The sequence below is a fragment of the Larus michahellis genome, chromosome 14 (genome assembly GCF_964199755.1).
Source record: "Larus michahellis chromosome 14, bLarMic1.1, whole genome shotgun sequence".
Lineage (NCBI taxonomy): Eukaryota > Metazoa > Chordata > Aves > Charadriiformes > Laridae > Larus > Larus michahellis.
Genome location: NC_133909.1, coordinates 2,669,064 through 2,685,605, shown reverse-complemented (window position 1 = coordinate 2,685,605; position 16,542 = coordinate 2,669,064). Strand labels below are relative to the sequence as shown.

Here is a 16,542-nt window from a genome sequence, read left to right as displayed (position 1 = left end):
CTGCCGCGTCCCCCCGCAGTTCCGCAGGGAGACCTTTCAGGGGCGGCCACCAGCACCCCGGGACTCTGGCTGCCAGAGAGACGGGACCCGTCACCGATGACTGTCTGCTTGTTGTTGGCAGGAGGGGGGGCCCCATCACCTTCTCCTCCAGCCGGTCCGGGAGACGCCAGCTGCACATTGAAGGGGCCTCTCTGGAGCTCTCGGACGACGACGCGGAGAGCAAAGGCAGCGACGTGAACGAAGCGCAACCGGCCCCTGCCGAGTAGAGCCCCGTCACACCGTTTGCATGCAGAGACCTTTTACACAAGAGTCGGCAGAAGGAGGAGGACTTTTCCTGACCACCCAACTGCCTTGTGGCCCTAAACCTGCCTTACGAGACATCGGCACGCTACAAGGTTACTTACCATAGGTCAACTATGTCTTAAGGCTCTCCAGCCTCACCATACTGTACCCTGCTTCAGATATAGGTACAACTGCTTTTTTATATATAGTAAACAAAATGGGATCGTCTCTGTTCAGTGCATCTATTTTCCAGATACTCATTGTAAAGCCATTTTATAAAGCATCATGTGAAGGATGAACCGTTGGGGTTTTTTTGTTTTGTTTTGTTTGGTTTTTTTTTTTTTTTTTAATCAGTACAGAAACTTCATTCCCGGGGGGGTAGGTGGTTGGGACAGGCCCATTGTCATGACTGTGCATGCTTTGTTGTACCGCGACATCCTTCCATTTCTTCTGTGCTCAGACGGCCCTTGGCTGTGGCGAGTCTGTTGGATCATTGAAGACCAAACTGCACCTCTTTTACCTTTCTTTCCTCCTAATTGTTGTGATCCGCACACAATCAGCGAGTGAACTGTGAAAAGGCCTTGGGAAGCGTTAGAGGGAAGTGTAGGGATGACCGAGTAGTGTCCATTTTTTTTTTTTTTAACCTGCGATATCATTTTTGAAGTGTTCTCAGCACCTGCTTCATCGGTTAGTGTTCCTGCAGTACAGGCAAACTGAACTCTAGCGTCACCGTTCCTCATCTGTACAGTACTTCTGCGTTTGCAGAGACCTGCTCTCACCGTGCCCACCAGATCCGTGTATATATTAAGGCTAGTATAATGTGAACACCAGTGGAAAAAATAAACATACGACACAGGCAAAATTAATTTATTAATTTATGGCTGAGTGAGTTAGTCTTCAGGACATGGAGCCGAGCGGCTGCCCCGTGGGAGGAGGCTACGTGACAGCTGAGCAGCCAGCCTGGTGTTCTGGGCAGCCGCCGCGCCGGCCGCCAGCAGCCGGGCCAGTACTGGGCAGCGTGGGGCTCGCGTGGAGCCCGCGGTCGCAGGGGTTCAGCGATGGGTGTTGCCTGCCTACGAGTTAACATGCCAGTGGATGTGAATCCTTTTTTTTTTTTGTTGTTGTTGTTTTTTTTTTTTATTTTGAACAGTATTACAGGGAGTAGTTAGCATTCTTTTTGTTTAAATAGCTGAAAAACTGACATTACAGAAAGTGCCTTAGACACTACAGTACTAAGACAATGTTACATATATAATTTGCCTATATAACAATGATTTAATGTATTAATTTTGACTGTGCTTCATATCATGTACCTCTCTAGTCCAAGTGGTATTATTGATATTAGTGACAATGAATCAGTGTTAACTAGGAAACTTCCTCTGCCACATGCTCAGAAACCATGGATTTCCTTTTTTGGTTAAAAGCTTTAACATCTGTCGCAAAGGTTTTGTTGTGTGTGTTTGGATATTTTTAATCAAACTGGCTGTTGACCACCAGGCATCTGACTGCAAATATCTTGTTTTCTTGTATACCCATATTTCTAGACAATGATTTTTGTAAGACAATAAATTTATTCATTATAGATGCAGCCGCCTGCTCTGTTTACTTACAGGAAGAGCTTTCTCCTGAGGCTGGCATAGACCTTAATAAACGAGAATATGACTGGAAGCTGCCTTTTCCCTTCTTACTGTTTTGTTTGCTCGGGGGTTTATTGTCCTGTATTTTGACCTGAATTAGAACATAAATGGCCTGGTCAAGGCTGAGCCTTTGCCTTTGAACTCTAATGGCAACACAGAGCTGGAGCACAAAGGGACGTCTGAAACCTTGAGCTCGCCTTCAGCCACAGCCCCGCGTCGGCCTTTAATGGGGCCTGGTCTTTTCTCTGAGCAGGGAACTTTCCGCTTCCCGGGGTGCAGCACCTGCTCCCGACGGCCGGCTCGGGCAGAGCTCCGGCAGCAGGTAGAGAGCTCTGGGTAAGGCCGAGGCTGGGGGGCAGCTGCTGGCACCGATGGCTGGGCTGATCCCTGCTCAGCTCCGCCGTTGGGCAAAGGTGGGTGTTTGTGAAAGCAGGGACCAGGGTGCACCCGGATCCACTCGGGAGGGGAGAGGAGTGAGGAAGATGATGGGGGTTAAAAAATGGGATGAGGAGAAAGGAGTGTAGCAGACAATGGTGGCAGCTCCTGGCCAGGCTCTGCCAGCCAGAGGGGGGAGCTGCTCTGGTACAGTGCTACCATGATTCCAGCCGCTGGGCCTGGCCTCCGAAAGCCTCCCAGCGCCGAGGGGCTGCGGGGGACATGGGCTGGTCCCAGCTCCTGGAGCCCTGGTCAGGCCTGGGCGCCTTTTCCCCTGGGCCTGCTGCTCCTGCAACGTGCAGAAGGCCCAGGCTCTGTGCAAGAGCAGCTTACTCTGACCGGGGGAGTTTTAAGCTGGGGGGGGGGTTGGCTGTGATTGAGGGTGACCCTGCACCCCCAGGAGGGGGCTGGTTCCAGAGGAGGAACATGATTCTCCCCCTGCCTGGGACAGGAGCTGGGGGGAGTGTGCTGCCAGGTGTCCATCCATCATGGGGTGGGGCCGGCCGGGTCAGCAGCAGCACCCGTGGGTGGCTGTGGGTGCTGAACAGGGTCGGCTGCCCCAGTGCGGAGTCTCAGGAGCGCCTGGGCTGGAGCTGAGCCCAGCGGCCTGGGAGAGGCAGCACCGACCTTTGTGTCAGGCGAAGCGCAGCCGTGCTGGCACAGCCGAGGGTGCTGCCGCAGCCCCATCAGCGCACAGGGACACGGGAAGGGGAACAGCCCCAGCCCCGTGGTTCTGCAGAGGAAACACCGTTCAGCGCCTCCCAGGAGGCAAAAATCCCTGGTGGATGGATCTGGATGCTGCGAACAATGGCCCAGGCTCGTCCCAAAAATAGTAGAATCACAGACTCTTCATGGTTGGAAAGGACCTTTGAGATCATCGAGTCCAACCAACCCCCCTACAATCTCTGCCACTAGAGCGTGCCCTGAAGTGCCACATCTAGACGTTTCTTAAACACCTCTAGGGATGGTGACTCAACCCCCTCCCTGGGCAGGCTGCTCCAGGGCCTGACCACTCTGTCAGTAAAGTCATTCTTCCTGATATCTAACCTAAACCTCCCCTGCCGCAGCTTCAGCCCATTTCCTCTGCTCCTGTTGTTATTCCCCTGGGAGAAGAGGCCAACACCCCCCTCTCTCCACCCTCCTTTCAGGGAGTTGTAGAGGGCAATGAGGTCTCCCCTCAGCCTCCTCTTCTCCAAGCTAAACATGCCCAGCTCCCTCAGCCTCTCCTCAGATGCCCTGGTCTCCAGACCCCTCCCCAGCCTGGTCGCTCTCCTCTGGACACGCTCCAGCACCTCAATGTCCCTCCTGTACAGAGGGGCCCAGAGCTCAGCCAAGCCGCCACGACTTCCCGTGCCAGGAGCAGAGGCTGCAGCGAGGAACGGTGTTTGCTGAGCCCCGGTTCCAGCAGCAAAGGGAAGTGTGAAGCACCCGGCCAAGGGAAGGGGAGCACAGAGCAGCATCGCCAACCCCAGAACAAAATACAGCCACCGCCAGCGTTTCTGCAAAATCCACTGATTCCACATTAAAAGAACTTTATTTTTGGAAGATTACTCTCAGTTGGTTCTGTTGTTTATGACCCACATCATGATCTGTGTCACCAGGGTGGTACGGTCCACTGTCCTATTGAAACATGCCATATAGATTTTTGAATAAATAAAGCTACAAAGCCCAAGTTATGTACAAAGACCTTAGGCAAAGATATTATGTTTACAAACCTATGTACAATAAAACAAATGTAAACAGTCAAATGCAGCAGAGGATGCACAGGAAAGGAGGACCACAGAAACCCTAACAGCCCGGGGGGTGGGGGGAGACTTCCCACCTCCCTGCTGCTGGGGCCAATGGTTTTTCTCAGCGCTTGTAAATAAACCAACTGGGAGCTGCGGAGCCAACTGAAGGTGATGGACCTGACCGGGAACGAAGATTTCTAAACCCACAGATCAAACCCCAGCTGGGGTTGCTGGTTCATTTTAAAATCCACCGACTCTGAGGCACATAAGACAGAGAAATCGCACAAATACGTTGCTTGAAAGACCCACAAGGTACACAGTCGCCCAAAACTGTCACAGAAGCCCGTAGGTGACGTAAAATCCAGTCATACGTTACACAGATGGGAACGTGGTTGTGATGGTTACAGGGTCCTGGGAGGGGGTTTCACGGGCAGCGCGGACAGTTGGATTAGTGGCTTCCTAATGCTTCTGCCGAGTCCCTGTTGTGGAGGTGGGTGGAAGTTTGCCTGATGAAGGGCGGGTGGCGTTGGCCTGAGCTGTGCCCCAGGCCCGGGGCCGGCGGGAGCACCCTACGGCAGCTCCCTGTGTCACTGCCCTGCAGCTGCGAGGGGGCAGGAGCACGGAGGGAGAACGCTTCAGCCCTGCCAGCTCACACTAAGGCATCTGATATTGCAACTGACGGGCGACGGTCGCCTCCAGCGCGCTGCCAGCCAGCAGCTCCCTCCCTCCCTGTCCCTGCTGGGCCCCGGCCCCCCAGGAGCCGGGCACCGATGTGCACGGCCACCTCTGCCAGCTGGAGCTGGGGCCGTACAGGGCTGGGGGACACGCTCATCCTCCCCAGCCCACTTCCACCACAAGGCAGGAGGCCGACACACGCCAGCAGCGACAGCCGCGCATCTGCCTGGCAGTAATTTAAGCTGCGGTAACTGAGTCACTTACCTGGACCCAAGTCCCAGGCGCAAATGTCCAAAGTGCCATCGCGCAGCCTCCCCCAGGGGCCTGCTCAAGAGGTCAGAGCCTTACTGGGAGGAGCAGGATGCTGGAGCAGGCAGGGAAAAGAGGAGCAGCCAACGTTTGTGTCATGCCAAACCTAAGTTAGAGATAAAGCAAGGGGCCGAGGACCGCCTGGCCAAGGTTTGGTGAGCAAGACTCCTGCATCCCCTGAAACAGAGCACTGCGTGTGTCAGCCCGTGCGGCACAGGGCGTGGGGCCAAGTCAGAGAACGTTCACTACAGCAAGAGGAGAAAATAAGCTGTATTAACATGACATGAAGGGCCGTGAGCACAGGGTCTCCTCGGGCAGCACAGTGCGGGTCGTGTTCCAGCGGGGTGGGAAGGGGGAGGAATTGGGAGAAGTTCTTCTCTTGGTGGGCTGAGAAAAGCATCCGCAAGTCCGAACACGACCTCCCGCAGGATCATATGCTCAGGGGGAGCATGCCAGGCGCTGAGGATGGTCGAGAAGCTCCCAGGCCGGGGGGACCTTGATCAAAGCCGTTTACCGCCCTGAAAAACAAGAGACAGGCCATTAAGCGACGAGCATCCCCAGGAGATGGCACCGCTCACCTCTCCCCACCACCAGCAGCTGGAAGATAGACCAGGGCCCTCTCCTGCCTCCTCGCTGCAGTACAGTGGCTGCTCGAGCAGGGCCAACATATGACCACCTCCAGCTGTGAGGATCGGTGCTCACCCTGAGCTGGGGCCAGGCACAAGTGGGTGCTCAACGCCTTGCCCAGAGCAGGCACGTGCTGGCCGAGGTGACCAGCCTGGGAGGACAAAGGGCTCCTGCGCAGACCCTGAGCCCACGGAGGCTACACAATGGGGTCCGTGCAGCTGAAGGCACCAAGGCACAGCAGTGGCCCAGGCTTGGTCGCCACCGTCAGCTCCCCTTCCCTCTCACTCGCTGCCTGTTCACCCGGCGCGGCCCTTTGCAGACGCCTGCGAGCAGCGCGCAGCCCCCGGCGCCGTGCAGGCAGTGCTGCAGCACCATCACCCAGGGGTCTGCAGTAGGGCCAGGGACGACTTTGCCTGCATCCTCAGGTCCTTCACGGCTGGCTCTACGCACGCTCTGCCCAATAATGGGGACGGACACACCCAGAGCCGTGGTGCACGGGCTCCGCGAGAGCGGGCAGGCACACGTTAAAGCACCAGCAGAGCTGCTCGGTGCTACGCTATCCCCGGCTGGGATGCGGCGGGGGGTCTGTGTGCCTCCGCACCCCCAGGATCCATGGGTTCCCCTCTTCCCAAGGCTGCTGGGAGGGGTGAAGGCGTGGAGAACGTGGCTTCCTGGTGGGCTGGGAGAGGAGCGCGTGGGTCTGACAGCTTTTCCATCTCTACTCTATGGCTTTGACAGATCTTCTGTAATTAGGCTCAACACACAGCGTCTGCCCAGGCTCGCCATCTGCTGATCACCATCACCACAGCCTCGACAGCCAGAAACGACAACACCCCTGGATCAGGACAGCATGTCCACCCCCGCTGCTGTCCCAGCCCCAGCCCCCTGCCCTCATGGCCGGCTTTGTAATAGTGAAGGTGGGGGAGACACCCCGCTCCCCCCACCCAGGCCCCTGCAAGGCAGGGCAGGTCCCCGCCTCCATGTCTGCCTGCTCCCAAGAAGTGTCTCTGCAGCACTTCACCAGCTCTGCACGAACCACCGGCACCCCAGGAGACGCCATTCGGATCTCTCCTGGCGCAGCTGTGCTTCTGAGAAGGGACACTTCAGGAGACAGCCTTTGCTCCTTACAGCCGGGAGCTGCAGGCGGCAAAAGCAAGAGAAAAAGGAGTGTGAGGGCTCCGGTGATGTGGAAAAAGCCAAGCCGGGAGCTGGTGGCTCTGGGGTCCCAGGCTGCAGCTGGTGCAAGTGCTCAGAGAGGGGAGCGTGTCCCTGACTAAGGGACCAACGTGCCAGCAGCTCACTCACGGGTGGCTCGCGGCAGCGTCCCCAGGACAGAGCAGGGCTGTTCCCACGCTCCCTCCCGTGTGGCACGCCGTTCCCGTGCGGCTTACGCTCACTGGCGACCTTGCACCTCCTGCATCAGGGATGCAAAACCCTGCCAGCGAACCCCGAAGGCTGCTGCCGGTGCACTGGGCAGCTACAAAATCCTCCAGGAGAGCAGATGAAGAGATAAATTCTCAACACTTGCTAGCAAGGACAGATTCCCATGGTAACACGGCTCACTGCCGTACGGAGCCGGCTGCTTCCTTTCCCTCTGTTCAACACCCTCACTAGCACAGCCCGGGTCAAAGCAGGGAGAAACCACCTTTCCCACCTCCTTCCCGTTAAGCTGGAAACTTCAGCTCCCATTCGAGTGTGCCTCCCTGGCTGCAGGTAATAAAAAGCTGCTGGAAGAGGCTTAGGGGCAGATGTATTTCGCTCTTGGCATTTGGATGAAGGGGCATGAAGCCAACCTGATCCCGACATGACTCTGCAAATTAGTTATCAGCTACAAAACACCTCTGCCAAGTAGGACAGGGGAAAAAACAAACAATCAAGCAGACCAAAACAGGATTAAAATGTGGTAGTTTGCTCCCTTTTGAAAAGGTTAGAGAAATTCAGCGTCAGCAGCCTGGAAGCGCTCGTGTTTGATGAGTCACGTTAAAGCCCAGCTCTATGGATTTGTCACGTTTCCTGCACTAAATTCAGAGCGGCTCTTTGTGATGGACACCGCGGGACGGCACTTGGTCCCTGCTGCACGCAGGACGTGGCCCAGCCAACACCAGCGCCCTGGACGCGCTGGCCGGGTCCGCAGCTCGGCTGAACGAGCACCGGTCTGCCCCGGGACCTCCCGGCCGTGCTGCCCCCGGCACAGCACAGCAGGATGGGCAGGCTGGGGAGGACAACTGAGCCCTTTCAAGCCCGTAGCAGGTGCCATCGCTCCCCGCGCAGCCTGTGCTCGCAGCCCAGCGCTCCCCCGCAGCTCAAGCTTTGGCGCATCCCTCCCCGCCGCACCATGCCAGCTGCCTTCCCCGCCACCAGGCGCCTCCTCGCCGCCGCCTCTCTGCCTGCCTGACGTGACGTATTTGAATCAAAACCCAACGCGTGGTCTTAGCACATGGCGCTACACCAGGGACAGGCCAAATCAAGCAGCAGAAACTTCTCAAATATTGCAATTTCTGTGGCACCAACTGCTCCCAAACTGGGTTTCCAGCACCCAAGTTCTGCCTGTGGGGAGAACGCCTCCCTGCAGCCGTCACCATTCAACAGACCTGCCTCTGCAGGTAGTTTTTTCTTTTAAATGAAGCAACGCCATGTCTAGCCCTCCTCAGCTCCTGCTCAGAGGCACCTTTAGCAGCCCAGGTGCCCTCTTCCACCTCCCAGAGGAACACGAAACAAGTCCAGCAGCCAGGCAGCAACGAGGCGCTCAGCACCGATGCCACACGGACATGGCAGGCCTCTGCCGAAATCACCAGTGTTGCAAATGGCCCAGCAACGCGCCCAAGGCAAGAAGGGAGACAAAGCCCCCCCGCAGAGCTGGGGCAGCAAGAGGATGAGCGCCCCAAGTGCTAAGGGTTACATGTGTCAACCAGCACAAGACGGGGAGCGCTCAGCACCACAGTGCACAGGGGAGACACGAGCAGGCTTTCTGCTGAAGATGGAAAAGACAGAAACCCCATTTAGAAGCCTTTTGAGGTTTCCCCATTGTTTGCTAATTAAAGAAAAAAAAAAAAAAAGAGAGCAGGAAGGCAGCGCAGAGCGCTTCTTTGTGGCAGCTTCTCCCAGGATCAGCTCCTGGAGTCAGTTACCTGCATTGTTCTTTGCATCCTGCCGGCCCAAACCCGCCCTCGCTGCAGAAACAGAGAGATAAAGCAGCGGTTTTGATTTGCGGAAAGCTGCTTCATGAAGCGGGGCACAGGAAAAGGCTTCAAATAGTAGCAGCAACTGGGGGGGATACTGAAAGCTGGCGTTATGGCTGAGCTTACTGACGTCTTACCCAGCTGTGGATTTCTGTTAGTAACATGAAAATGCACAAAAAAAAGGGAAAGAAATCAGCATCACTGCAGTTAGAAACAAAGTGAAAGGAAAATAAATTACATTAAACAGAGCAACTGTAAAAAATAGCAAACAAAATGCGCTGGATGACTCCTGCCTGCCCTCCCAGGAGCAAGCTGGGAAGAGAAGTCCTTGTGCGCGGTCCCCAAGGTCTCAGACAGCGCCGGGAGGAGCACACGCATTGCTCCAGCCTCCAGCCTCTCTGGCCAGGCCCGGCACGCGTGCGGGGCTGCTGCACGGAGCTGACACTGCCCAACGGCCCGGAAACCTGCCCGCAGTAATTAATCCCAGCCAGCTCACTTGCCTCCTGCTTCTGCCTGGTTTCCCCGTCCCTCAGACCCGATGTCCTCTGCAGAGCCTGCGCTGTGCCCTTGCTTTGGGCTTCCTGAGAAATTGGGCTCCGGTGCTTCAAAGGGAGCCAAAAAGCACCAGTTCCTGCTGGAAACATCCCCTGCAGCGGTTTCTGATGGATGTTTCTGCCTGCCTGTTCCTGCAGCGGCGTGGATTTCATGCCCGTTTCCAACTGCTCTCTCTGCCCTGTCATTGCTAAAGATAGATTTTTATTTTTTTTTCTACTCCTTAATCTTTATTTCAAGCTGTATTTTATACTTAGCACCTTATCTCCAAGACTCTCTCAACTTTTAAGTACCCAACAAAGTCTCAGGAGAAGATTCTTCTGTAGCTGAGCAGCCCAGCCTGGGGATGTGGTCAAAGCCCCCGCAAGGAAACAAGAGCAAAAGTGAGTTTCCAGGCAGGTCGGTGCTTTGAAACACACCACTCACTTACACAAGCAGCAGTAACGGCACAAGACGGCAGAGGAACACCCAGCACGGAGATGTAAGGAGCAGAACGGGGACAAGGCTGTGGCAGATTAGGCTGGTGGGGACCTGCACTGTTCGACAGCATGGGGAGCCCTCCCCGCTCCCTCGAGAGGTGGATAAAGGAGATGAGTCCGACCCCCGGCGCCTGCTGGCTGTTACCTGCACGGAGCCCCTGTGCCGCAGGATCCCCTCCTGCAGAGCCCGCGGCCCCGGTACCTGCGCAGCCTTGCTGGGGTGACCGTGCCACCACGGGTGCTTCCAGCTGGCACGGCCGTGCCAGGCAGGGATGGTGACACCGAGCAGGAGCACCGCTGCCTCCAGCCATGTGCTTCAGACCACGCTGGCCTCTCCCCCTGCTCTGTAACCCTGGCCGGCTCTCAGCACATCCGTGCCTTTGTTTGCTTTCCCATTAGCCAGAACCAGAGCAACCGAGCACCGGCAAGCAGATAGCCAAAAGAGGTTGAAGGAAAAACATGACCGAACACTACCTTTCAAAATTAACTGAATTAACAGCTGCGATACTTCATCCCTTATCTCTGATGTGGCCAATTAAATCAGAAACATGCATGTATTTGAAGAAATATTAGTTAGATCAAGAAAGCAAGCAGCACTCTTATAGTTGCGACAGGTCACAGCACCAGAGAAGTTTATCTAAAGTAAGGAGAAAGAGAGAGATGATAGCCTCAGGCTTTGATCATGGACTATTAGTTTGTAACGCTAAGAGAACTACCTCATGCAGTTAGCACAACCATCAACTCTGCACCTCCCTCCAAGCACCCAGTTAAAAACGCATGCAGCTTATCATTGCAAATGAATTCATTTACCCATGACCAAGGTGGGGAATATGACCTTTTCACGCCTAGTGGAGAAAAATTGAAACAGGTTATGCACACAACACAGACATAACCCTGGATGCAAGAAATGGGGCAGAGCAAAGGTGTGAAACTAGACCTCACCAGACCTCTGTATAACGAGACTCTGCTCGGCACGGGCAGGTGAGGGGTCCTATTTCAGCGACAACCAGCACTCCCACCACGCTCCGCTGCTGCAAGCGCATGACCCAGATAGAAGCCTAGAGCATTGCAAAGCACATTACAGGACATGGGATTACTCACCTGCATCTGAGTTACCTACAGTTCCCTCTTTTCCAGGGAAACTTTTTTATAAGGTGGACTAGGGCAATGGAAAGAAGACCCTGATTTCACAGTCGGAGGCGTTACGATCAGGGCTGTGGATAACGGTGTCCACTGTGTAAATATACCTACATGCTTGACGGGACTGCTAGAAGCGTGCAACCAGAGGCACTTCTCACATTCGAACTTTAGCTGGTTTTATTAAAATAAAGCCCAACAGATTCACAAAAACACCCTAGGAATAGACATCAACTGCAAGGACTTTGACATTCAACAGTGTAGGAAGGGGAGCAGTGAACAAGGAGTTAACGCCCCAAGGAACAAACACCCAGTGCTGGCTTAAATGCTGTCTCAGCTCTGCTATTCCAATGCCAGGCCTCTGCGGAGTCCATCAAGGTCAGAGCCATTTTGTTCCCCCAAGTGGATCGAAGTTAATAACCAATTAAGAACATTTACAACAGCAAGAGATGAGTATCCATCCGAGAACATCCTCAGGTGCTGTTCTACCGAGACCTGGCATCTGGACAGAAACAGCATGTTCCTGAAAGAACAAGTCTGCAGGAAGCTAATCTTACAGCAGATTTTGTTGAGCTTTAAAAAATAAATAAAAAAAAAAAGTAGGTAAATCCTGACTCTTCCAATCCTCCAGCAAAGCTTTGGTGCAAGCCCAGCTGTCCTCCAGGCTTCCCCTAAAGCGATGCTCCCCCGTGCCAGCTCCTGCCTATCGCTGTCTTCAGCTGCCAGCTCAGCTCCCCTCTGCAAGGAGCGGGTGTTTGATGGGAGACGGAGACTCGTCAAACATTTTAATCAACAAAATGGCAGAGGAAGGAAAGTAAGTGGAACTGTAATGACGTGGCTGAGTTACCTCCGTCCAAATCCACAACAATCCCCAATCCACCCAACAACCGAGCTGTTCTTTAGGCAGTGGCTGCAGAGTGGATTGGATCAACCATCACATGTGGCTGTTTCAGGCTCCAACAACAATTGGGAGCCGGGAGGAGAGTACAGGGGCTGGAGAGAGAGGAGGAGGAGGAGAGGGGAGAAGGAAGGGCATGCCTCAGCATGGCTGGGAGCTCGGGGGCTGCTGCAGCGTGCGAGCACGACGGGGCTCACCTCATTTAGGCAACAGCTTGGTTTAGCTTACATCTGCAGACAAAATTATAGAGGTTTTACACAGCAGCCGTGGAGACGTGCACACAGCAGAGACACTGCAATCACCCCCAGCGTGCGCAGACCTCGACAGGGGCAGCAAAGGCAGAGCAGGAGAGGTGAGCAGCATTTGGGGGTGCAGAGGAGAGGCACAGGACAGCAGGGCCATGCAAGGATCTCTAATAACTTGCGGATAAGCACATCAGTCATTTCCACCCCCTTTTCTAGCCCACTTATAACCTCCAAGTCTGCTGGAGAAGTTATCTTTCAGGAGGCTGGGTTTCTGAGCCTTTTTCAGCTCCAACCTGCTCCTAACTCCAGGCAGCCAGCAGAGATAACAAGTGTGATGACAAGCTGGATAATTAAAAGTGACCCCCACCCCACAGAGCAATCAGCTTACTCGTCACACCACAACTCAATATAGCCATGCTGCCTCCTAAGATCAGCTCTAATCTCTCCCTAGCAACTACCCTGACAGCTTGCACCCGAAACACAGCCTGCGCACTGCAAGCGGGAGCACTCTGCCGTGATGCACAGACCCCACTTAGCCTTGCAGTATACAGGCAACCTGACACTGACTTCGTTAAGTCTCCCAACTCTTCCTTTCCAAAAGCAGTAAACAAGAGCAGCTCTAGAAACCCTGAGTGCCGTTTTCTAAGATGCAACTTGCCCTGCTACCCACGCAGCAACACGATTCAGCTCAAACGAGGATGACTGTAGGAAGCTCAGCTTGTCTGCACTCTATATGGTGCTCTTTAGGTTGGTAACAGCTCGTTTAACTCTCTAAAATAAATTCTGTACTGAGGATGTGCTGAATATTAGCATTAAATTGCACTGGCTTGAGGTTTAGCATGGAAGATCACCACCGTGCGGGGAGCATGGAGGGTGTTTTGCCCAGCGACACCAAGCACAGCTCGCAGTACCACTGTGCTAACACTGGAGGAGCGCTGTGCTTTTGGCCCTGTTCCTCAGGGCTGCTCGTACAACCACGGGGCCCTGCGCTTCGAGGGACTGTGGGGAAAATCCTCCTGCTGAACCACTTCCCAGTATCCGAGAGGAAGCTCTGACCACGGGCAAGTCACAGGAAACACATGGGGTAGTTTTTCCTGTGAAAGCAGTTTCTGGCTTCAGGGCTGACGCACAGCACAGCCAGCATGGAGGCAGCTGCCCCCCTCAATCAACCAGAATTACGCCATTAATGGTATTTTATTTTCCCCTAATAGAGGGGGAAGTAGAGCAAACAGGGCACCAGCCTCCAAGTGTGCATTTGCTGCCTGCACTCAGCTGTTCTCACCAAGGGAATCTCCAGATTTGCGGTTAATGTACTTCCCCACGCACGAGTGCACCAGTAGCTATGGCAACTCCATCACTACTTACTTGAGATCCCTTCAAAAGGGCACGTTCACTCCGCCAGCGGGTTTGCTGACTGGGTTTTTGTATTACCCGAGATGCAGCCGCCAAGAGATTAGGCAGCAGAGAGACAGAACAGGCGCTGACATCCTACCAGCTAAGGGACAACCACGCTCTTTTCTCTTTGCTTTACAGAAATCAGCACTGTCACCTTCCCCATCCCCTTGAGACTCTGGCTCCACAAATTATTTGTCCTGTAGGATGAAAGCTGCGGTGGGGTAAAGACAAGCCAAGAAAAACTTCTGCTCCAAGCAGCATCCTGAAACACACTCCCCTTTAGGGCAAAAATATATCCTTACTTACCCTTTGTCAAAGAAAGAAGTATGCGCCGGATGAGGGTATTTTGTGCCATTGCTGTTCATTATGCCACTGTTAACATTCCCTGAAATGTAGGATTTCCGTGATGCCTGGTCCTTTGCAAAATTTCTGCAAGCAGCTAATTTGGATTCTAAGGCCTGTGAAAGGGGGGAAGAAAAAAAAAAAAGAAAAGGGTCAAAAAAGTAATACCATTAAGAGAAAGCATGCTCAAGTTCAGGCTTTGTCACGACCACACGATCATGATCATCATGACTCCAGTTAATCACCTTTGGCAAAAATCTGAACTAAATGGGAACAAAGCTGTCCATTTTCTCTGTCACCCAACCACAGAGGAAACCCACACAACGAGATGCTGATGCAGACTGCCAGGCATGACTCAGTTCCATTAGGGCTCAGATTTTAGAGTGTATCAACTCTCAATTAATTTCCTAAAATAAGGAAGCCAACGCCTAGCAGAAGTTACCAAAACTTCTTGCTTCAGCAGCTGCAGTAAGGCTGGCATAAGCTAATCAGAAGACTAAAACAGAGCCTAAAGCAGAATCCTCAAGTTTTGGGAGGGGCTGTATATTTGAAAAGTTGATTTTCTTCCCCAGGACAATACCTTCTACCATTTCTTTCTTAATCTTGGCCTGCAAAACAAAGCCAGTTTCTTAAGCCCCACTGATATGCTTCAGAACAAGAGGTGCTACAGCCACAGCATCAGGAGGAGGAATCAAAAGCAGCAGCTAAGCCCATCTCCATGGTCTCTACCGGTGAGATCTTTTACCCCTATACAAGGTGACTGCCTCTGCCTCATCCACCGACTCCTGGCAGGAGAGAGACCAAAATCCCGATTCTCTCCTTCCCTTCAGAACATCACCTGCCCTTTCTGCTGTCGGCCACAATCTGAGGCTTAACTTGAATATCCATCTGGTCTAGCAGAAAGTCCTTGCAACTATCTGTTGCATCCACCCCCTGCATGGGGGCGTGCACACACTCGTGAATGCATGCACTGGAGTCAAAAACTCATCTCCCCAAACACGGGGTTCTGTCCTGTTCCACATAGAAAAATATTCCATTAATAAGGCTAGCGCAAGTAAGTGAACACTAGACAGTCTTCTAGAAATCCACGTAAGCTTACCAAGTGACTATAGAGGCAGATATAGATAAACACCTACCTCTTGCTCTCAAAGCACCTATAAGCTGGAAACAGCCTGTGTGATCCTTGCCAAGTGACTCCCTGTCTCAGCCGCAAGCAAGAAAGCGGAGGGAAAACTTCTTGCAGGAGTCTAAGGCATCCTACGAGTAGCCAAACCCAAAAGAAATCCTGAACATCCTATAATTGTTACTAAACAAATGCATGAGCTGGAATTTTGTACCAGTGGCAGAGCGTGTGCCTAAGAGCAGGCTGGGAAAGAAGCATGCTTATTTGGCATTTCCTGTCCTTGCAGAGTAATCACACAGGATTGTGATTAAGCTCCCTAAATCCCCTGCAGACTCTTACTCACAATGATCCCATTTTAAACATGTCACTCCATAACCCCGAGTCATCCTGCTGCCCTTTCAAACCAACTACGAGCTCACTGGCTCCAAATGCGACCAACGAGGTAATTTTTAATTTCAAACTTTGCTAGAACAACTGTGTCTACTGCAGCTATTGCCATTCTCAGTGTTAACCACAAGAGACCAAGGAAAGCCAGCACCGGAGGCTAGACACCGAGGCTATCCATGCTTCCATTCAACACACTAACCACTGAGGCACGTCAACAAGCTTCTCATAACTGAAAAGTCTTGTCTTCGTTCAGCTGGAAAGCCTGGCAGCCCCAACAACCCTGTAACAGATGTGTAAACCACTTCTTCCCTGCTTATAGTGGTAATCCCTTTAAAGACTCACGCATTTCACTTCCCCATCGATAACTACAGATGGGAACATTTGGCTTTCTCCTGATTTATTTTCTCACTTTCTGCTCAAAGGTTTCTAGATTATAATTTTTTTTTTCACCCCCTTTTTCAGCACCTGTTGCAAATCTCCCCAGGCACGAGAGGAGACACTGGCAGCGTCATCTCGGCTCCTCTCCCATGACATACAGTAACTGCAGAGCAGGCGCCCAGCGTCTGAGGTCCAGTTCTGCATCTTGCTCTCATTAGAGAGGAAGCCACAGGCTCCATCTGAAGTAAGAACAAGTGGCTGACGGTGTCTAAACCCATATACCGAAGTGCTTGAGAAACTTTTTTCCTCCAAATATGAATTTCATCACCCAAAGTTGGCATCAGAACCTTAGTAAGGAGCTTTACAAATCAAGATAATTTAAAAAAAAATAATTACATTGTCACCTACTGAACACTGAATGTGGATGATTTGGAAACTACAGCATGCACTCGGCATGGGCCAAGGCCTTGTGATCGCGCACTAGGATGACAGCTCAGCGAGAGCAGCACAGAGCTAGGAATACTTCAGTTCAGAGCACTCACCCCCACTTTCCGTAACAGATCTCCCACAATGTTGAGTGCAGATATTCTAGCTGAAGGAGTAAGGGGGCTGGTACCAAATCCATTTGGTATAGCTGCAAACACAGACACTTTTTATTATATGCTCCACTCCTCCACGGTTCATGTCTTTTTTTTTTTAATTTGAATATATCAGCTTCTACATAAAAAGGTA

General features: G+C 52.9%; 2 protein-coding genes across 9 annotated transcripts in view; one reads left to right on the top strand and one right to left on the bottom strand.

Annotated features, from left to right (window-relative positions):
* MYH10 (myosin heavy chain 10) overlaps positions 1-1,864 on the top strand; it is a 110,360-nt gene extending 108,496 nt beyond the window's left edge. For both annotated transcript variants that reach the window (XM_074608179.1, XM_074608178.1), the window contains one exon: positions 122-1,864. In XM_074608179.1, coding sequence (XP_074464280.1) covers positions 122-266 — 145 coding nt within the window. In that variant the 3' untranslated portion in view covers positions 267-1,864. The remainder of the gene's footprint in view (positions 1-121) is intronic.
* Positions 1,865-3,869: 2,005 nt separating this feature from the next.
* NDEL1 (nudE neurodevelopment protein 1 like 1) overlaps positions 3,870-16,542 on the bottom strand; it is a 29,467-nt gene continuing 16,794 nt past the window's right edge. For 2 of the 7 annotated variants that reach the window (XR_012589982.1, XR_012589983.1), the window contains exons 7-10: positions 16,353-16,444; positions 13,887-14,038; positions 5,024-5,586; positions 3,870-3,974 (exon numbers count right to left, since the gene is read on the bottom strand). Coding sequence is in view for 4 of the 7 variants with exons in the window: in XM_074608180.1 (XP_074464281.1) it covers positions 5,499-5,586; positions 13,887-14,038; positions 16,353-16,444 (332 nt within the window). In the remaining 3 variants the exon portion in view is untranslated. Of the gene's footprint in view, positions 5,587-10,715; positions 10,751-13,886; positions 14,039-16,352; positions 16,445-16,542 lie in introns of all 7 variants that reach the window. The other 5 variants (XM_074608183.1, XM_074608184.1, XM_074608180.1 and 2 more) reach the window with 3 other exon arrangements.